Source organism: Anarrhichthys ocellatus, unplaced genomic scaffold (genome assembly GCF_004355925.1).
Source record: "Anarrhichthys ocellatus isolate YVR2014 unplaced genomic scaffold, GSC_Weel_1.0 scaffold40, whole genome shotgun sequence".
Lineage (NCBI taxonomy): Eukaryota > Metazoa > Chordata > Actinopteri > Perciformes > Anarhichadidae > Anarrhichthys > Anarrhichthys ocellatus.
The window spans coordinates 2,871,984-2,893,676 of record NW_022280070.1 but is presented as its reverse complement, the minus strand read 5'-3'; the positions used below and the strand labels follow the sequence as shown (position 1 = coordinate 2,893,676).

Sequence of the window (21,693 nt, the reverse complement as noted above, 5' to 3'; positions counted from 1 at the left end):
AAGCTGTTTGAGTCTATGACTGACAGGTGACAGGTGGAGGGAATGCTCCTCGGTTCTGAAGGGGACTGCTAACAGCAGAGTGGGAGACATTTGATGGATGGAAGAGATGTCAGAGTCAGATAGAGCAGAGCTGTGTGCGTAGGTGTGGAGCAGTCCATTTTGAAAGTGCTTTGAGTGTGCTTTTGAAATTGAGGAATTCAAGTATAGGGTTGTCATGAAATTGCATCCTGCTTGGTATTTGTTTTTGTGTCACATTCACACATCTGGTATTGTATCTGGTAGCGTAGCTCAAGATCCTTCAGGGGAAGCCTGACCTTGTTGGAAATCGTCGGTATGAAATGAATGTAAGGTCAATAACTATTTAATACAAAGCAATGTTAGGTCAAGAGAAAATCAATACGCACTTATAAATCATTTCAGTGTTTTAAGATGGGGTATTTCTGGAGATGCAGGCAACCAGTGTTTTTTCAGTCTCTTCTTGAGAGCAGACTTGCGAATGTTCTTGTTAAATTAAGAGTTTTCCTACTTTTTCACAGGGAGGAGATGGAGTTAGGGGTCTAAAGGGAAGCAAAGGAGAGAAGGTGAGTGAAACAGATAGTGAGTCTTTATTCTGTTGTCAAACTGCGGATTGTGACTGGTGGGACACCTGATGAGTTACAAAGTAATGATGCCATTTATCACCTCTCCTCATCGCATCACAGGGGGAAGATGGCTTCCCTGGGTTCAAAGGTGATATGGGCATCATGGGAGACAGGGTGAGAGCAGCCCACAAATCACAAGCCTTAGTATAACTTTCTCTGTTATTCTTTATTGGAGTGGAAATACAATTGTCATCTCCCCGTGTACTCTCATTCTTGACTTTAGGGTGATAACGGAGGTTCTGGTGCTCGTGGAGAGGATGGACCAGAAGGGCCAAAGGGCCAAACAGGACTCTTGGGAGATTTAGGAGCTCTCGGGATAGCTGGCGAGAAGGTACATTTTTTAAAAGATTTACTTTACAAGACAGGGTTGGGACACAAAAGAGGAGGATAGGGAGATCAAATAGCTGCCAAATGATAAGAAAATTCAGTGGGACTTTACATTACAGCTGATTAATAACATGTTATGGGGGGGGGGGGGGGGGGGCTTTTTGATAAGAGGTCACAATTATATAATACTATGTAATTCCAAATGAATAACCAGGTAATAGTAACCTGCAATAAAATGGTGATATTAGTGCAAAATGTGGAAGTTGAAAATTGGTAATTTCCTTATTATAATGCTGAAATTCATCCTGACTTTTGTTTCAAATATTCCTTTTCGTTTCAAGGTAATACAAATTATATGTTTCATGCTGTGACGTGTCACCTGTTGACACATTACCTGTTGATATTTAATTTCATGGTAATATTAGATTTAACTAAACAACAAAAAGCATAGTGATTACCTGGCAACATTGTGGAAACAGGTAGTTAAGTATTTTGCAGCCCTGATTCATGTTATTACACACAAAACTGCCGTTGTGTTTCCAGAGAACAAATCACAACATTAAACATATAATTTGCACAGCATCACAGTAAAACTGAAAGGGATGTTTGGAATGGGAAACATCAACCTATATTACATCATTATTATCAGGTTATTACTCCAGTAGTGGCACCATATTACCATATTGTTAAACCATTACCCCATTATTACTGAGCAGTAATGTAAAGTGCTACCAAAAACTCTAAACCTGCGTTGTGCTGTTACAGCCCTGGTAATGTGAGGTAGTAGAGTTACATTTCATTAGTTTTCAGCTGTGACAAAACCTTCTGATAACATGAGTGTCTGAAAATCCCTGAAATACTGAACATATGGATTTTAATGCCCGCACATTTATTACAGCTGATTACAGCCCATTCCTCGGGCAAAGCTGCCACTGAACCAGTGTGCATGTTTTAAGCATTTAATCTTTCTGTCATCATTAAATGCATTAATTTAAAGACATCCTGCTGTATTTGGTGCATGCATAGTCAGCAGTGTGTCATACACATCGTAATTAAATGGTTTTCATGCACTTTTCTTCTTAATATTTCTCTGGTTCCTTTCTTCCTGCCCTCTTATTCTGCCGGTCTCTCTGCAGGGTAGACTTGGTGTGCCTGGATTGCCAGGATACCCTGGCCGACAAGGTCCTAAGGTGATTTAGCATTGACGAGCTATTATCATCAGTTAATGTGTCCTCTGGTTCCTTTAGCGAAGCCTTAACCAGCAAGATGTGTCTTTGGCTGTACTGTTTCCTGTCTGATTAAAAATAAAGGATGACAAATGGCTTATTAAAAAAGTCTATTTTATTAATAGTTCATTAGTGACATCAATTCATTACATGTTGATGAATGGCGTATTTAAGGCTGTGTTGGGCTCGTGGATTCGATTTGCTTTAATTTGATACAGTAGTTAATTATGCGATAATGAGGCATCAGGGGTGACGTGTGATAAATGGACGGCCGAGGCTGATTAACCTCTATGTTTGTCTCCAGGGAACACTTGGCTTCCCCGGTGGGGCCGGGGTCTCAGGAGAGAAAGGACGAAGGGTGAGGCCATTTTTTTTCACATTCTGGCCGCTTCAGAATTTGTAAACTTTTCTGATGAATAATTGTTTGACCTTTTACAATCCAGGGTCCAGCTGGTCAGCCGGGGCCCGGGGGCCAAAGAGGTCCTAATGTGAGTACAGCTATAGGTGCCATGCCCACACCACCATTTTTTCTCTCTCTGTATAAAGCTGTATTTGCTCGAATTAGATACCATCGGTGTACCGCAACTTGTGGGAGGCACATTGTTGCATCACTGCAGTGTTTTCACCAGACTATTATCTTCCACCTCCAGAATGTGCTAATCAGACAGTTGTTTGTTTTCCAATAGGGAGCCCGGGGGGGAAGAGGAGCAAAGGGGCCCACTGGAAAGCCTGGAGAAAAGGTGAGCTTAGACTGACACACACACACACACACACACACAAACAGTGACATAAAGAAAAACATATGCACAAACATTTACAGTCACATAAACACACACCTGGCTGTCTCATAAAGTATGGATGAATGTGCCGACCGAGTTGGAAGTGGATGTTGCTGTTCACTTCTCGATGACAGGCCATCTGGTGCAGTGAGAAGCGACTGTCTGGCAGGGGATGCCTCAGTTTTCACTCTCACCCTCAAAGACCATCTTGGGAAAGCTAAAGATTTGCTGGCGGGCAGAAAACTAGAAATGCTTGAGTGGCTCATGTTTTTGCGTCTTCATGTCTCCTGCCTTGTCCAACTGGTAGGGTTCTGCTGGACAAGAGGGTCCTCCAGGTTCCCCCGGAGAACAGGTAATCTTTTTCCTACATACAGTGTTTAAAAAAGACCATAGATGTAAAGCCTTGGCATCTCAGTCTCAAACCAGTGTAGGCCAAGCACCAGAAACTACAATCTGGGGTTTGAGACAATCTGTGTTATTGTTTCCTAGGGCCCCCAAGGACCACAGGGACGAAACGGTGAACCAGGACTTCGAGGGACCAATGTGAGTGGCCTATGATGTACTGTACAGTGATTGCCCCGTGATTTACCATCACTCGTTTTTACCTCATGGTCAAGTTTGAATATGTCCAGGTCATGACAATGATGTAAGAAAATGCTTCCCTTTCAGGGTCCACCCGGAAAAGATGGATTACCGGGTCATCCAGGCCAGAGAGGGGAACCAGTGAGTAACGTTTAATCTGAATAAGGCTACACGTTTAGTATTTTTACCAGAATTCACTTGTCAGAGAGCTGAAAGTCAACATGATCTACTGCACGTGTCAACGCAGCAAACAAGTCGAAAGCTATGACTTCAGCATTGAATTACTGATTACTGAAGAGTGCAAGTCGGGAGGCCTCTAACAAGATTACCTGCCCTGTGTGCATCCTATCGACTCTGTTTCAACTCTGAGGCTCACTTGTCTTATTCTTCAGGGCTTCCAAGGCAAAAATGGACCCCCCGGCCCCTTAGGTGTTGTAGGACCACAGGTGAGAGGATCAGCCAATGGCATATTAGTTGATTGTTATGCACACAGCTGTTTATTTAAGACAGCGTGTTTTTAAATAACTGTTATGAAATATGTGTCATGTAACTTGCTTGTTTTCAGGGCAATTCTGGTGAGACAGGACCAACTGGAGACAGAGGCCATCCAGGATCGCCAGGACCACCTGGTGAGCATGGTTTACCGGGATCTGCCGGAAAGGAGGGTGCCAAGGTGGGTAGTTTTCATCATAATGTTGGGCTCATAATCACTTACCAGCATCACCTTATTACTGTGATATTAGATAAAGCCCAAGGACTCTCTCAGCTCTGCCTATTGCATATCTTATCTCCTGGGTCTCATCCCACCCTCTAATTTGCTAATAAATAACAGAGGCAACCTTGCGGTGTTGAGTGTATTATGGCTCATAAAAGATAAATGGTGCTTCTTGGTGCGACTTGCTGGTTTGGTGTGATTTATGACTGCATAAGGGCCTGCTGTCTGCTCGCTACTTGCCTTTTATCTAATCACATATGTGTGTATGTGTGGTTTCCAGGGAGACCCAGGTCCATCAGGAGCCTCAGGGAAAAGTGGCCCTACTGGGCTGCAAGGCTTCAGAGGGAGCAGAGGGACCCCTGGTGCAATGGTAGCGTACACTTTCATGCATCTCACATCCTCGCCATCTCTCACTGTCAACCAGGAGGTTTATTACCTCAGTAAAGATTGTAAACATGAGTTTATGGTCATAATTGCTAGTTTCAACACTTCTTCAACACAGCATGATGTTTATTTTGTAAATTAAAGTCCCATTTAGAGTAAAATAGACGATAAAGCAGGGTATGCTTTAGGGCTCGACTTCCTTGTGATTGACAGGTCACTACTACAGCGTTGTCGAGTCTGGGAGTTTTCCGTGTTTTCGTCTTACAACTTTAACCCCTTCATAGTGTGATTGTAGTACATGGAAGTTAAATGTACCATTTTGTTTGCCTAAAATGTCTTATTCAGCGTTCGGTAGTACTTTGCTCCATCTTATCGTGTCACGAAAAAAAAAACAAGATGGCGACGGCCAAAACACCAAACTCTCAGCTTCAAAACCGTAGTCCACAAATTAAAGGGTGATGTCACGGTGACAACGTCCACTTCTTACAGTCAACACAAGATCCTTTGGAATGTGCAGCTTGCAATTACATCACAGTTTAAGTTAAAATCCTGCCAGTTACGCATGGAGTTTTGCAAATGGAAACTTACTTCACTGATGGTAAAACTTGCAATGGATGCGGTTGTCGCGTGATTGTGAAGGCTGTTTATGTGCATCTCCAGGGTCCTGCAGGTCTGAAGGGAGGAGAGGGCCTACCTGGTGTCGCAGGACTTATTGTAAGTCTGATTTTGTTAAATTGCTTTCCATCTCATCCCCTGCTCTCTGCCAGCTTCTATGGTCTAAAAAAATGCTAGGACATATGAAGCAGGAGGCTGTTTCCATGGTGATCACTGATCGTGACCACCACATTAAATCAAAGAGTGCATCATGCTCACCTCATCGCTCTGGCTCCTCTTTTTTTTTTTCAGGGTGCCACTGGAGAGAGGGGCCCCGCTGGGCCGACAGGTGCTATTGGCCAGCCAGGACAGCCCGGCGGCGTGGGTCTTGCTGGGCCGATGGGAGAGAAAGGCGAGCCAGTAAGATTTGGAACATTGCTAATTTTGTTTCTTCGGCAAAACAATGTTTTCTAACACATACTGTCCTATCACCTCCCACCATTGGGTAATAAATAACATGTGCTCTCGCCTTGGAATGTGTCATTATGCGACAGAGAGCAGGAGGGAGGCAAAGGAGACAGAGAGAGAAAAGCAGGGACAAATATGAATGTGATCAAGCCTGCTTTCTTGGGTGCAAGTTTCCCTCCTGGTTTGATCCATTTATCAATGTGTCATGCTGCTATATGAGGATAATAAGTATTGTAGCATTTGCTAGATGTGTGCTGTTTTTCCTTCTGTTCCCTAGGGAGAAAAGGGGCCTGTGGGGCCGGCTGGGCATGATGGGGAACTGGGACCGTTCGGGCTGCCCGGGGCTGCGGGATCTCCTGGGCCTCCAGGAGAGGACGGAGACAAGGTAGTTATATTGGACACATCAGCGGATTATGAGACAATGGTCCCTGAGCAAGAATATGTTAAAGTCCTTTTCCATCTCTCCTACACAGGAGCAAGACACACAGACTTTTGTTTCGTTGTTTTGCCCCTTTTGCAGTGATTTTGTGCATCTCTGCAGTTGTTTTGCATCTCTTTGTAGTTTTTTTATGTTTCTTTGTAGTCCATTTGTTCCTCTTTGTGGTCGGTACGTGTCTATGCTAATTACATTTTGCAGGTGAAGCCTGGTAGACCTGGTAGGCCTGTTAAGTAATCCTTCCACTATTGGACAGCCAAACTGGACTGCAGCACTGCTCTTAAGTATTTTCTCTCGTCGTCGTTTCTGTGTGTATGTTCATGTGTGTGCATTTGTCTCCATAGGGAGAGACAGGAGGACCAGGCCAGAAGGGCAGTAAAGGAGACAAAGGAGAAGCTGTGAGTATGAATTGTATGCGAATAGTCCCAACAGCACATCACTGGCCTCACCAGGAGGTAGAGGACAAACTGACTGGTAGGCTGCAATTCATTGTGATAAATGTTTGCCTGGACTCTGCATCATCTGCTGGAATGAGCAGATTGTTTTAATCATGTCTTTCCTTCAGGGAATGTGTATTGAACTGTCCTTCTGCTTTTCTAGGGACCCCAAGGACCTGTTGGAAGTCAAGGGCCTGTGGGCCAACAAGGACTGCCAGTATGTTATGAAAACTCAGATGAAAACACACCATTGTATGAGAAGTTGGTTTAGGTTGTGCAGTGTTAACGCAGTGTACAGTGGTGACCTGTACTTGTATATTTCAGGGTGCAGATGGTGAGCCAGGTCCTCGTGGGCAGCAGGGCATGAACGGGGTGAAAGGAGATGAAGGACACAGAGGCTTTAAGGGAGCATCTGGTCCTTCTGGTCTACAGGTAAGAATTACTGTCAATTCCAAAAAACGGACTGCGTCTCCATTGGCTCCTCCCTGATTTAAACATTTAAACTTTAGTTTATCTCGGTCTTCATTTTATATCGGAGACTGCGCTGCTCACCATATCTCCATTTGTAGGGAATGCCAGGACCACCAGGGGAGAAGGGAGAGAGCGGGCATGTTGGCTCGATGGTGAGTGCTGTTCAGCAATCTCAGCACATATAACACTCATCTCAAGTCTACTGCTGAGGTCCAGTGTCAGTCTCAAGTCTTTTCTCAACACCACTTTACTGACATCTTACATTTTGTTTCATGATTGTATGACTTTGACTTGTCTTGGTCTTGTCTGATATTGGATATCGACTTGCCTTTTCTTTACTTTCCAAAAAAAACGTTGAATATGTTTCTCCACTTTTCTTCATTTTCTCTCCAGTACCAAAGCAGTTTGATGAATCTTTTCAAAGATCAAACATGTATTTACATGCATTCATCAGTATGAAAACAATTCATTATTTACCAGGAATATTTAGGGTGTAATGCAGAGCTTGTGCAAGTACCGTATTTCAGTTTTTGATTTGGAAACGAGTTTGTATTTGTCTGAGATCATTACTCAGCTCAGTGTTTTCTGTTACCTGTACGGTGTTTCTGATGCGGGTGTAAGTAGTGCATTATTTCATGTGATAGCTTTATCCAAGAAGCAGACTAAGACTATCCCCCTTTGTTTTGAAAAAATGACATGATGCACACAATTTGGCAAGATCAGGAGGGTGCAGTACTCTGCAAATAAAACAGGACCAACACCAATATTTTAGTGACACCCCATTAATAACACATTGAATAGGTGTGTGTTACTGTAGGTGTAATCACTTGGCTCGATGCTTGTAGATAATGCAACCCAGAAACAAATGAAAACAGGTTACTATCAGAAGAAAAATAGTTAAATGCAATCACACTGCATTATAGAATGCATCTCGCACTGCTTTCATATGAGGGAAATAATAAAAGGAATTTGATGGATGATTTTTATTTCGTTAGATGAGGGAATGGTATTTTTTTTATAGCCTGTTATAGAAACAAAAGGCTGATAATGAGGAGAGAGGAGCCATGTTGTTTCCCAGATTATTGTACATTTAGTATTGTAAAGGTTCAAGGTATCAGCAGCGTAGGAGCTATAGCTGGGACACAGACAATCCACCTCTTTAAACTTTCATTAGTGCCACATGTTTTGTTTGCTTTGTTTTTTTGTGCTGATCCTGCTGCTGTGTCAAACATGTGAATCAACCTATTTCCTCTGCCGATACTCATCAACGCTCACCGCCCTGGAACTACAGGCAGCGGGTCTTGAGCGGGGCTTAGTTTGTTCTGGTCTGATTAGTCTCAATATAATTGAGACTCCGGTTGTACAAAGAGGTGTTGATAGACCTTTAGAGTAAAGTCAGTCATGGTTCTTACACTTGGAGCAGTCTAGTGTGAGATCGATGCTCACAGATTACTCCATTGTAATAGCCTCGACGACTGTCAACACCTAACAATCTAATCAGCCTCATCTGTTGAGGAACTAAGGGCAAAATTTAAATCTGTGGTTTTCTTGAGCATTTTTCCAAAGCCGACAATTGAACTTGTGATAACAGAAAAGCACAGGTGTAACGTCAATGATGGTTCTGCTCCTAATAGTATAGAATATTCCTTTTTTTAACCTAATTCATATAGTACAGAAATATCACATCCATGACACAATGACACTGAACAATGCCTACACTTTGTGTGGGGTTTTAAAGGTGTTGATTATCAAAGAAATGAACATCCCACATTAGCTCTGCTAAGTAGCAGCAAACTAGTCAACCATATTACCATCGCGTATAACAAGAACTGTGTTATTAGAGCATCCTTGGTTTAAAAAAAGCACTCTTCGGTCAACTGCGCTTTAATTCTGTTCCTCATATCTCCAAGTCTGTTGGCCTTGGTTATATCTTTTTATTTTCTGATAAAAATGATATCCAGAGTAATGATGGCAAAAGAAACCATAACACCTATAACAAGCTCAACTCGTCTTTTCAATTGGTGATGGATCTTCAAGGCTGAGTGTGAATGACGGTGACTTTATGGGCAAGAGAGACAAGCCCACAGGATGAAGAGGTGGTCCTCCATGTAAAATGAAGAAAAGGATCAAAAAGAGAGGAGAGAGTGTTACGGAGAGGACGCAGTGAAGCAATGGAGTGGAAGGAAGAGGCGGAGCACTGATTGTGAGCAGGAAGACGGTGTGACAGCTGCTAATCAGATTAGCCTCAGCCTTGGCTGTCTAATGAGCATCCTCCTTTGTGACAGTCATCTCGCAACGCTGTCAACCATGAACACACGCTCAACAAGATTCTCTATAGCCCCTCTTCTCCACAGCCAGATTAAGGAGGGAATCAGAATGGAACCAAAACAAAAGAGAAAGAGAAAGAGAGAGGAGAGATGCTCAAGACTCAGTGGGAAAGTTTTATTCATGTGTGAGCATTGCGGATCACAGGATTCTCCCCTCTAATGCTCAAGTATCTCTCCGCCAGAAGGATATATGTTTCCTCTAGTCCCACACAGTCTCTCTCTGGGCAGATTGTCTGTCTTTCTGTCTCAGTGTCTTCACAACACAAGGCTCCCTCCAAGACTTCAGAGTGATTCAGAGCACAGTTCAACATCTACTCGACTGAAACTGAAGCCGAGCACAGTTCGGATTAATTGTTCCCGGTCTCTCTTGAGCTGCACAGAAGAGTCAAATCACATGACGTTACTGTGGCTCAGAGAATATGGCCTTGCACATCACAGACTAGAGGTTTCTTATTAAAAATGGAGAATAAGAGAGATGCGAGGGAGGGAGGAATCAGAGCTCGTGTCATATTGAGGGTAATGACCTGTCTGGATGTCTTCATCATGTCACTACGATAATGATCATGGATCCTGGGGCCATTGCATAAGCAATCCTCCATGGCCTGACTTCTAACACTCATTTAATTTAAGAGGCACCGGTCATCGACTAGCTCACATTCAGTTTGTATTTCTTCTGCATGTTTTATTAATGCAGTATATATATCTTTATCGTCTGCACTGATATACTAACGAGACATTTTATTTCTCTCTCCACAGGGGCCTCCAGGACAGCATGGCCCACGAGGCCCTCAGGGGTCCATTGGTAGAGAGGTAGAGTACAGCATGACTTTTTAAAATTACCCATGTGGGTTTAGACGTGAGTGTGACTATTAGTGATATCACATAGACAGTCCCATTGAGCGAGGGATAAAGAGAACACTCTATACAAATACAGGTGCTCTAAAGCAAGTGAAAGGAGAATTACCCTGCGAGGAACGAATTATATCAACAAGCTGTTCATATCCATCTTCATAACACAAACTGTAAATATTCATAGGAAAAACATTTCAAATCTGATGTTCTTGCCTTTTTTAGGATAATTCATTGAGGTTTGCAAATATTTATTATTTGTTCATGAATTGTTTTTTTTGAAAATGTATCATTGAGGCTAAATCATTATTTTTGTTGATTTAATTTAAAGGAACCGGGTGAATCATTTAGGGGGATCTATTGGTAGAAATGAATATAATAAGTATGTTGTCTTTAGTGTATAATCAACTGGAAATAAAAATCATTCGTAACCTTAGAATGAACCGTTTGTATCTACAAAGCGGGTCCTCTTCAGTCTGCCATGTTTCCACAGTACCCCAGAACGAACAAACCAAACACTGGCACCAGATAGGACCATTCACATTTTTGGTGTCAGTCACCATAGTTCTCCTACACGCTTAAGCGCACGGGAGGACATCAGTTGGTTGCAATCTGCAGCCTCACCACTAGATGCTGCCATATCATTCACAGTGCACCTTTAATCTAAATTCTTGCATTTTTGATTTGCAATTTTGAAATTACACAGACCCTGTGCAAGTATTGGAGTTCTGATATTTTCAAGTGATAGTAGCAGCATGCCTTTGTGATACATACAGAAAACATGAAGGTGTATCAGTTTTGGAATCAAAAAGACATCCATTCAATACGCAGCATTATCTACTTTTCAAACTAAACAATAGCGTATCCTTATACACAACATATTTTATATTTCCCAGCCTCTCATCTTTATATTCTGTCTCTTCATTTGAACACTTCCTACCACAGACCATCCGCTGCTTTTGAAACTTGAATTATTAAACAGTATTAGGATTTAATCCCTGGGAGAGAGTTATATTTACTGCTTTATGAATCATTAAGACGTATTAGACTATCATCCCTGAGAGGCAGTTATATTTACCTCTGGTAATGGTCGTCTCTCTGCAGCCTCTCACACCGGTCAATTATTCAGCAGCAAGCTGCAGAAATCTATATGAGCCACGCTGCGGCTTCTTCACAGGAAGCATTGGAAATACGGCGGTGCAGAGAGGATGGGATCCATTAATGGATTGATACAGGAATTGTGGAAAAGAGAGAAATGGTGGTTGGATGGCATGAGAGGAAAGAAAGCAGGTGATGGCAGGAGAGCGGGAGTAGTGCGTGGCGGTATTCAGCTCTCATGTTTGTGCACTCTACCGAAGACGTGCTTTTACTGGGTTTGTCTCAAGACAAAGCACAATGACAGACGTATGCGCACGCTAACATGCATGCACCTACACAAGTGAACAAACAAACCAATTGAGAGGGGGAAATAGCATCCACTCTACTGTGCGACTCAGGCACGATCCACAGAGCAAACCTGTCACAGTATTTTCCCTTGTGTTGTGATAATTCTGTTCCAGTTTCAGCATTCTGTGAGCAGAACTGCTGACAAGTAGCAACAAAAAGATACTGCACCAAGAGCTCGATTTTCAAAAATCAAATGAATATTTCAAACTTGCCCTTGTATGATATTTTGGCTCAAGCTGTTCTCTGTCCTCCTACCACAGGGCCCACCTGGAATGTCTGGTGGAGTTGGTCAGCCTGGGATTGTTGGAGAGAAGGTCAGCATTTCCGATTAGCAACTACACAGTGTGTGCCTGTGCACATCCGAGTATCATAGCGGGGGTTTGTGTGTGTGTGTGTTTTTTTTTTATCTTGTGCTTTCCTTCTCTACCAGGGTGAGGATGGAGAAGCTGGAAACCCTGGGTCAGCTGGAGAGCTTGGCATTGCTGTAAGTCATGTTAATTCCATCTTTCCTTCCCGTCTTGCTCATCCTTTCTTTACCCTTTCACTGATTGTCATTTCACATGCCGGTGTCCCAGGGTGCTAAAGGTGATGTGGGGGAAAAGGGCGACTCTGGCCCTCACAGTGCAGCGGGGCCTCCAGGACCCAGAGGAACACAAGGGGAGGACGGCCCCAAAGGCAACCCTGTGAGTCTCCGTCTCTCTGGATCATTAACTCTTTCTTGCTCTGGTTGTCAGTTCAGACTGTTGTTGCTCTATGATGGTGTCTAGCTCATTGTTTGTCCCCACAGGGCCCTCTTGGATTCCCCGGAGATTCAGGACCTCCCGGAGAATCTGGCGTCAATGTGAGTATTATTGTTATCATTGTTTTACTATTAATTTGTCATGAACTTATTGTTTGATTATTCCTTCTACATGATGTTTTTTTTATCCAGGGAGTAGATGGTGGACCGGGGCCTAAAGGAGACAATGGAGAATCTGGCAAAGCAGTAAGCAGTGATTCCCCCCCCCCCCCACTTTTTGCATGTTGACAACACTAGTAGCTCTTGTATGCTTAGCTTAGCTTAGTCTGTATTCTCTGTGACATATTGAGGTTTTGCTTCTTCATCTTTACGGCTGGACGTTCTTCTCAGTTTTAGGTGACTGAGTGATAATGTGTTTCTGTTTTAACATTAGTCCTTTTGTCTTTTTCTCTGAAGGGACCTCCAGGAGCCTCTGGAGAGCCAGGTCCTTCAGGACCTCCTGGACGGAGGGTGAGCTCAGCATATTGTATATGTTTATGTGCCTACATGTGTGGGTCGCTACTGTATATGTGTTTGTTTGCAGTGTCAGTATCATGGCAATCAACATTGTCTTTCTCAACCCCAGGGCTATATAGGTGCTGCAGGAAATGAAGGGAAGCAAGGCATGAAGGGAGCCAAGGTAAGGGTAATGGCTGGCACTGAGCTCCGTGGTTGTGTTTGGTGCCTTACGGCAAAGCCCTTCTGGTCATAATGCCTGGCTGCCTGTGTCTGTCCCTCTGCTCTGTAGGGGACAACAGGGACCCATGGTCCAGTGGGGAAGACAGGCCCAGTGGGACCCCAAGGCCAGCCAGGGAGGTCTGGCCCGGAAGGTCTTCGAGGCATCCCAGGTTCAGCGGTCAGTACACAATGTAAAATGCTTTGTTTACATTAGTCTGAAGCTGGTACTGACTTTGTTGAGTGTGAAGCAACATCACTGACAATCATCAGCACACGAACTTCCATCACTGGTTGCATTTAACCATTGCTTCAGCATACTTTACACTGATCTCTAATTATTGTGTTTCTTCTCTAGGGTGAGCACGGGTTAAATGGGCCACCAGGACAAATTGGACCACCAGGACCAATAGTAAGATCCTTATAGTTGCCTGTTCATGGAGAGCGTCATTCATAATAATAAATCAGGATTCAAACCCAACCCAACCGAACAATATTCCATGTGCATTGGCCAACTAATACATCTGCCATTGTTGACAGGGGCCACAAGGACTTCCAGGATTAAAAGGAGACCCTGGAAACAAGGGAGACAAAGTGAGTGTTTAGCCCTTGACAGAGAGAAAACTCTGCACCAGTTAAGAAACAATGCTGATGAACCATATCTCGGTCTGCAGGGTCATGGTGGGTTGATCGGCCTAATTGGCCCCCCAGGAGAACATGGCGAGAAGGGAGACAGAGGCCTTCCTGGGATCCAGGGTACACAAGGGCCTAAAGGAGACAAGGTGCATTTAGTTGCAAAACAATGCATCTGATATACTTCCACACAACAGGAAGTTCAGTTCACTAACAAGATATGCTTGTCTTTATATATAGGGTACGCCCGGCACACATGGTCCCACTGGCCCACTGGGAACACCTGGACTGTCAGTAAGTCACATAGCTGTTAATATATATGCTTTTCAGTATGATCAGTGTTTGATTTCAGCTACAATACGAGATAAGTCATTTGCGTATTAAGCCAAAAAGGAATGTGTTGATGTCTTAAGAAACGTTATATATGTATCAACCTATTCACATACTGTTATTGTCCATCCTATGGCAAAAAAGCAGTAATGTTAAGGTTGTATAGATTTGGATCGCAGAGATTTAGCAGCTGATTCTATCTGCAAAGCTAAAGTAAGAACCATTTTGTCCAGAGAACATACAGTCTTGTTATTATTGTCATTGTTACTCAGTAATGAATCATTTTGACCATAACCTGCCCTGTCGCTAAGCAGGTGCCGGATTTATCAGTGAATAGCTGACAGTATTTTGCAGTGCTTACTTGAGTAATTAGATAGTTTGAAGAGTATGTACTTTTACTTGTCTTTTTTACTGCTTACTTACTCCTCCTCTCCACTCTTAGGGTACAGCTGGCGATAAGGGATCGAAGGGAGAAATAGTGAGTACAGTCATCTGTCTTGTTTATACATTGCCGTCGCTGTACTCACACCTCAGCTTGGTTAGCAGCTGCTGGGAACATATGCCGGGGAAGAGAGAAAAAGTTTGTTGGTTTAAATGTACCGTGCTTCACAAACACAATGCTCTACTTTGTTTACTGCATGTCTTTGGAACTAAAAAGAGGCTGTACAGCCACGCTCGCCTTGTGTGTGTGATGTTTTTCAATCACACCCTTTTAATAAGATTTGGTTCTGGTGTGTGATGTTATGAAAACCACTACAGTGTGTCGTGAGAGCCAATGCTTTGACCACAAAGTGCTGATGCACGCAGCTGGATAATCCTATAACGGAGGCCATATCTGCCTGGATAAAGCTGGGATTTAGCCAAGTGGTGTGAGAGAGGCTCCAGGTGAGAAATGCTTGACACAAAGTTTTGTCCTGTTCTATTCTCCAGGGTTTTGTTGGTCCCAGAGGAGATCGAGGCCTTGCTGGACCCCCAGGGCTCCCTGTGAGTACTGCGAATGATCCACATCATGGCCCTCTCAGTGCCATCTTTACCCTCTGTCTCGCCCTGTCACCTCTTGCTCATCTCTGTCTGCTACCTCCAGGGACCCCCTGCGACAATTATTGAGCCTCTGCCTATCAGAGAGGGCAGGCGGAAGAGACGAAGGCACTCCGATCGGGCAGGAGGAGCCGCTCCATTCAGAGAGGAGGACGTGGATCTGGAGGAGTTACCCCAGGGAGATCAGCCTCTGGAGGACGCCGAGGGAATGGAAGAGGTCTTTGCCATCCTATCTTCCATGAAAACGGAAGTAGAGGTGATGAGGAGGCCCTTGGGATCCTTTGAGAGCCCTGCCCGGACCTGCAAAGAGCTCATTATGGTCCAACCGGGCTACAAAGACGGTTAGCAAAGATAATGCTTCATGATTGATGCCTATTTCAACACATTCAATGTTTTATCCAGGAAAAACTAGTGAAGAAAATTCACACATCCTCTAGCAAACCCCCCTTTTAAGTAAAAATGCTCTTTATCTTATCGCCAGCTGCATGTAATCATTGTGTAACCCTCGATGTGTTCATTATACACATGCTTGATCAATGTCCTTTCTTTGTGCATTTTGTAGGAGACTACTGGATTGATCCTAACCAGGGCTGTCACCGAGACTCCATCAAGGTCTACTGTAACTTCACAGCTGATGGAGAGACATGTCTCTACCCTGACAAGAGGATTGAGAATGTAAGTCTCCAATCTCTTGCCGTCAGCCTTTACAAAGTCAACCTCATCAAATAACATCAGAGCAAAAATCACTCCCTATATCCCTTAAGCCTAAAATTGACTCAACATCATCTCTCTCTCTTTGTGTCTGTCTCTCTCTCTCTCTCTCTCTCTCTCTCTCTCTTTGTCTGTCTGTCTGTCTCTCTTTCTTTTTCTCTCTCTCTCTCTCTCTGCTTCTAGGTGAAATTAGCAGCGTGGAACAAAGAGAAGCCAGGAAGCTGGTACAGCCAATACAGGAAAGGCAAGCAGGTACAACAAAAAAAAAGTCTAACCTCCTGCCATTAATCTCAACTGGTTCCAAATGCCAGGCAGTCTTTTTCAGCTAAATTACTCATCCTAATTGAGAGTGCTTGAATGATGTTCATGCATAAGATTGAGGTGCAAGCATTTGTTGAGTGTGTTCACATGAATGTGTAGGTTTGCACGTGTCTATCCGTGTGCTTTTAGTTTATTATTTGTATATTTATATTATATAATTAGGTATCAATTTTTTAGACCCTGTGCAATGAGAGAGCTGATTTGATATTGCCCGCAGTTGAATTCAGCATTCTGGATGACTCAGAAAGAGCCATTGTCAACTCTTTCATCGACTAACATGCAGGGCAGCTCGCTCAGAGCACTGGCCTTTCATGAGCACCTGATCAGAGGTCTCATAACGCTCTCAGATAATCATAGAGCTGCCAGCACAATTGCAATTCACTGACTTTCTCGTACAGAGTCCTTGGATCTGCTTAAGGTTTATTTTTTTTTCCCTTAATTTCCCTACTACCTACTTTACTTTCCCTGTCTGTTCTGATTCTGAAGAGAAGTTTCCGCAAACTTTTCACCCTTGCTGACGTAAACGCCTTCATCAGCACAGGGTGGCAGGTTTGTAATTTCAGTGATTAGAACTCATATTTGTCTGAGAAAGATTATAGACTCAGACATGTTTTTCTGTGGATTTGTCTATTTTAGAGAAAACATGTTTTTGTGTATTGTATTTAATTGAAAGGCAATGCAGTTTAATTAATCGGGGGTTTATAGTACATACTATATCCGTCTATGTAGAACACTAATGTCTCTAGCTGTGTCATCCAGTTCTCCTACAGTGACAGGGATGGGAACCCTGTGCATGTAGTTCAGCTGACCTTCCTGAAACTACTGAGTGCCACGGCCAAGCAGAGCTTCACCTACACCTGCCAGAACTCGGCAGGCTGGTTTGACAGAACCTCTCGTTCCCATCAGCGTGCCCTCCGCTTTCGGGGCAGCAATGACGAGGAGTTGACACAGGCCAAAAGCCCCTTCATCAATGCGGTGCATGATGGATGCCAGGTCAGTGCAGGGCCATGCCAGAGAAAGGGACTAGCTGGACAAATAAGAATTAGCCTTGTACAGGGATTTAGGCCAGAGAGCGGGGGGAGCTAGTTAGTCCTATTAAGCCAAGCAAATTCTAATAATGGCTTTAATTTTTCTCTTTCAGTTCCGCAAAGGTCAGGAAAGGACTGAACTAGAGATCGACTCTCCCTCGGCAGAGCTGCTCCCTATTATAGATGTGGCTCCAGCAGACTTTGGCAACAGCAACCAGAAGTTTGGATTCCAAGTTGGACGAGTATGCTTCAACGGTTAACATCTTGCCAACAACAAACACAAAATAAAAGAGACCTGCACAAAGTTTTCACTTAAGGAAATAGGACTTTTACCGCTGCCCCAAGCAGTATTTATTCTTCATGTTCCTGTATGTGGTGGGTTTGTGGTATATCATTTAAGACTATTCAACAGCCAATGAGATTGGTTCTATGGCTTTACAACAAGAAGAAGAATGATGAGAAAGAGGATGTGTACCAGTGGGAACAAAACACATTTACCAAAGGGAAATATTCCAATTAAATATATTTAATTTCAAGTGTTTTTCGTTGTCTTTTTCTCTCACTGTTTGAGTGTGCTGTAAATGATCCTCTAGAATTTTGAGGACTGCACAACTTGAGGATGACCACTTACAAAGACAGACGTGTATGTTCCCGGAGAGGAGCGGTCTGTCATTCTGTGGTATGGGTCAGCTAAGTGGGACTTTTCAGACCTTGGATGAACTAGTTGCTACCTAATGCTTAACAAAGACTGCGGCTGAATAAATCAGAAACGTTGTCGTACTCATTTGCATGCTCAGATTTTGCTATAGTGACAATTGCATAGCAGTTGTGAACTAGCCTAGCATATTAATTCCACACAAGCACCATAATTAATTTCCTGTGTGCAGGAATGATATATTGTCCTTTTTACCCTTCAACTGCAGTTTGCTCAGTGAATTACATTGATTAGTATTCAAAAGGCGTAGCTAGTTATTGAACCCGACACTTACTTGAACGGATAAGGTTGTTTCCTTTATTGGACTGCTTCCCTCCATGGGTTTGATAATAAGCCTTTTGAGCCCTCCATCTTCTCAAGGGCTACAGTAGTTTATGTCAGACTAACACCCTTTTTACTGCGGTATATATGACATACCTCTGCAACTAGGTTGGGGATATTCCAGGGCAAGAATTAAGAGCATGTTGATTAAAACAGTCTTAACTGCATTAGTTCTTTATACCGAGAGACGCATCTCTTGAAAGCATTGCTGACGTAACCGGTTTTCACATTTTTCTCACCTACTCCGAGGTTTCTGTTTCTCTGTTTTTGTTCATATATTGAAATTTCTAAAGAATGTGTTGCTGTTCATTTGATATGATTTGCTCTTTAGTGGTGCTAAAAGTGATTCTATTGTTTTTGTGTCACTGTGTTTGTGTGTCTCTGTGGGCAGGATTATAGGACGAGAGAGATAGAGGGTTATTGCTCTTTCAGCAGCACGAAACGCCCTCAGAGGCCGAGGACTAGTCTACTGTGTTTTTTTGTCCATCTTCTGGCTGATGGTGCCAATTTCACAGGGCCAGTGAAAAGAGGTTAGGGACAGTTCAGAGCGTGGTTGATCGCTTTAAAAGGGAAAATCCATCTTACACGAATCCAGACAACTGTCTATCGAAACTAGAAATTGCAGCATCAAGACTGGAGTTAATGGTGTCATCATGTTACATTTTGAGAATTTTATCCATCTTAGATTTTATTTTTTTTAACATTTCTTTCAGATTACCTTTACAAATTGTAGAGCTGTGAATCAGAAATTGTCCTCACATCCCAGGGAAATTACCACGGGTGCTATTATAGTGCCACGTTATTCCATTATTCACAGTCTGTGCAGCAGCTCCAGGATTTGTGTTCAGATGACATTATTACTACAGTCTGTCTCTGTATGTCGGCTTAAACAGAGACTTCTTCAAATTATTAAATGGCAGCCGTGAAATATTACAGAAAGGACATATGCATGTGAATTCTATTTTACGAATGATTTTCCGCTTAGCAAATTAAATGTTAATGCTCCGTCTACCTCCTACTCAAACAGTTGACTGTGTGCCCAACGTGTGTAATTTTGCAATTCACTCCCGCTGTTCTATTCTTTTCACGGCGTTTAATTAAACATTCTAGTAATTAACTCCTCTCCTCCTGTCCCATCCCGCGCTGCCCATCCTGTGTATAGTGTTTGTTGTACTAACTTTACATACTGTACAGTTATTCTGAGGCCTGAATGAAAAACAAATGTATTTGTCAAAAATTGATGTGCGAATAAAAACAAACAAAGAAATTGCTCTGTTGTGTTTTTCCTCTTCGGACCCTACAGACAGGTTGGAACAATATCCATGAGAGCATGGGGCTGCCTGCAATGTCCAGAGAGAGTGTAATATACAAACAAGGCTCTTCATTACCGACTGGTTCTGCAACATTCCCTCAACAAGCTTGCAATCAGCCAATGTAATCAACTCTGATTTGCTCCCCAGTTCATTTATTTCAATTAGCTCTGTTTCAGTCCTCAAGAGGGAAGGCTGGGAGGAGACAGAAGCGAAGGAAGGGTGGGTGGTGAGAACAAGAGACGAGGTCCGCAGTGAAATGGCTGAGAATAAGAAATGCACCCGAGAGATTTGGTCAGTTTGGTGGAGGTACAGCTGTTCTGACAGGTATTTATGTGAGACAGACAAAGAGAAGAAACGGTAAAAATCCCAATGGCTAATGTATTTTTAACCAGTCTGAATGTCTTCATACCCCATTCACATACGCTCACTCTCTCTCTCTCCTTGCCTACTTATCTCTGGTGCTATTCCACAAACACACACGGAATAATTGCTTTTTGCTCCATTCACACAGACTCTTGCGTATGCACAACACACACGTACACACACACAAAAACTCTAAATCCTATTCTCTCACACGCATAAAAGTACAAGGCGCTCATCCCCTTTGGGGCCCACTGTTCAAGGTTAGCGTCAATGACAGAATAAAAGGTTACCATGTTATTTTTTTTCTTCCTTTTTGCTCCCTTCCACTCAATTGAATTTTAACCACACTAAGCTCTTGACCAGGAAAGGTCATCTGTTGCCACTAACTCAGAATAATGATCAAGCTGAAGAGCAGTGGGACTGTCAATATGGTATTTCCACGGCACGATGCCCTTTTCCCTTGCTCACAACCCACTCTCTGGTTCCAGCAATTCCTTTGACATTGTGTCTCCAAAGTGTAGCATTTCCTCTGCTGAGAGCGGAGCCTTTTCAGAGAGCTTCACGGTGCTATACGTTTATTTCCTCTGTTGACAGCTGAACATCTTTGCCTTAGACTAATATACAAGAATAAACTCTCAGAATTGAGTTGTCAAACATGACAAAAAAATGTGGAAACTGTTAACATACAGTCTCTCCCATGTGCAGTGGTAAATCAGCTTTAGCGAAGCACTAAGAAGAGCTCTTCATCCAGCTTATCCTGGAGCTCAGATTTGTGAAAGCCTGTGGGAATCCCATGGAAATGCACTCCCATGTGAGGAAAACTGGTATTTTATGCACACAAATATAAACAACATATATAAAACAATGTTGAGAAGTTTTACGATGTCATTCTTTCACGGGTCCCTTAACCGTGTTGCTACCAGTTGTTAGGACTGGTGGCAAGTATAATTTGACAAGGGTCCAGTGCTGGCCAAGGACAGACTAATGGCAGCATTAAAAAAATTTCAAAATGGCAAAGTCATGACCGCCTTACTCTGCCTCTGATTGCCCAGTAGCTACCTGCTGCTTTCTTTGGTTGGGTTGATTAGGTTTCGGCTGTTGGGTAAGAATATCAGGGTGAGCCAATCAGAAGCAGAGTAGGGTGGAGGATGCCTTTGCCATCCAAGGAAAAAAAAATAGCACTGACAGTTTGGCTAGCTTGCTAATAGGGATGTGAATGCTAACCAAATACGAGTTGTAAAATTGATACAAGAATCTCTAAATTTGACACAAAATTTGAAGGGAACATGGTAAGAAATTGATTCATCAGTCATAAAATGACACAAGCAGAAGGCGTTAGCTCTGTGTATGAGCAGAGAGACAGAGGGTGAGGTGTCCATGTGTGTACCAGGGGAGAGACAGAGGCAGCCGATCTTCAGATCTCTTAAACTCATAAACCAAAAACTTGCACGAGAAGAAATTTCACACACAAAAAACACGTCTCAGTTCAGGAAACAGGAGATCATAGATATCGTAGCTTCTCCAGTTCTTATGCATTATGAAACCATGATTTATATAATCGCAGTTACCAAATCGGTTAATCGCGACATCCCTAATTGCAATATTAATAGCTTATATAACAAAAGATCGATACTTGGCGTTAGTGTATAAATACAATATTGCTACGCAAAACATTGCAATACTATGCTGTATTGATTTTCCCCCCACTCCTAATATATACAGACATATATAAATAAATGATAAATGATAAATGTACTGTAGATGATAAAATTGCTGTTCATTTGT

The 21,693-nt window shown here is 43.0% G+C and overlaps 1 protein-coding gene across 1 annotated transcript in view; it reads left to right on the top strand.

Annotated features, from left to right (window-relative positions):
• The window catches only part of col5a3a (collagen, type V, alpha 3a), a 45,755-nt gene extending 26,269 nt beyond the window's left edge, over positions 1-19,486 (top strand). Inside the window, exons 28-67 of the mRNA XM_031867716.1 lie at positions 537-581; positions 702-755; positions 865-972; positions 2,105-2,158; positions 2,499-2,552; positions 2,638-2,682; positions 2,881-2,934; positions 3,281-3,325; positions 3,463-3,516; positions 3,643-3,696; positions 3,948-4,001; positions 4,121-4,228; positions 4,551-4,640; positions 5,315-5,368; positions 5,561-5,668; positions 5,994-6,101; positions 6,497-6,550; positions 6,753-6,806; positions 6,914-7,021; positions 7,159-7,212; positions 10,144-10,197; positions 11,943-11,996; positions 12,113-12,166; positions 12,258-12,365; positions 12,470-12,523; positions 12,614-12,667; positions 12,878-12,931; positions 13,047-13,100; positions 13,209-13,316; positions 13,494-13,547; positions 13,676-13,729; positions 13,810-13,917; positions 14,009-14,062; positions 14,541-14,576; positions 15,029-15,082; positions 15,183-15,477; positions 15,699-15,811; positions 16,031-16,099; positions 16,928-17,161; positions 17,310-19,486. Of these exons, the coding sequence (XP_031723576.1) occupies positions 537-581; positions 702-755; positions 865-972; positions 2,105-2,158; positions 2,499-2,552; positions 2,638-2,682; positions 2,881-2,934; positions 3,281-3,325; positions 3,463-3,516; positions 3,643-3,696; positions 3,948-4,001; positions 4,121-4,228; positions 4,551-4,640; positions 5,315-5,368; positions 5,561-5,668; positions 5,994-6,101; positions 6,497-6,550; positions 6,753-6,806; positions 6,914-7,021; positions 7,159-7,212; positions 10,144-10,197; positions 11,943-11,996; positions 12,113-12,166; positions 12,258-12,365; positions 12,470-12,523; positions 12,614-12,667; positions 12,878-12,931; positions 13,047-13,100; positions 13,209-13,316; positions 13,494-13,547; positions 13,676-13,729; positions 13,810-13,917; positions 14,009-14,062; positions 14,541-14,576; positions 15,029-15,082; positions 15,183-15,477; positions 15,699-15,811; positions 16,031-16,099; positions 16,928-17,161; positions 17,310-17,456 (3,171 nt within the window). The 3' untranslated portion in view covers positions 17,457-19,486. The remainder of the gene's footprint in view (positions 1-536; positions 582-701; positions 756-864; positions 973-2,104; positions 2,159-2,498; positions 2,553-2,637; positions 2,683-2,880; positions 2,935-3,280; positions 3,326-3,462; positions 3,517-3,642; positions 3,697-3,947; positions 4,002-4,120; positions 4,229-4,550; positions 4,641-5,314; positions 5,369-5,560; positions 5,669-5,993; positions 6,102-6,496; positions 6,551-6,752; positions 6,807-6,913; positions 7,022-7,158; positions 7,213-10,143; positions 10,198-11,942; positions 11,997-12,112; positions 12,167-12,257; positions 12,366-12,469; positions 12,524-12,613; positions 12,668-12,877; positions 12,932-13,046; positions 13,101-13,208; positions 13,317-13,493; positions 13,548-13,675; positions 13,730-13,809; positions 13,918-14,008; positions 14,063-14,540; positions 14,577-15,028; positions 15,083-15,182; positions 15,478-15,698; positions 15,812-16,030; positions 16,100-16,927; positions 17,162-17,309) is intronic.
• The last annotated feature ends 2,207 nt before the right edge of the window (positions 19,487-21,693 follow it).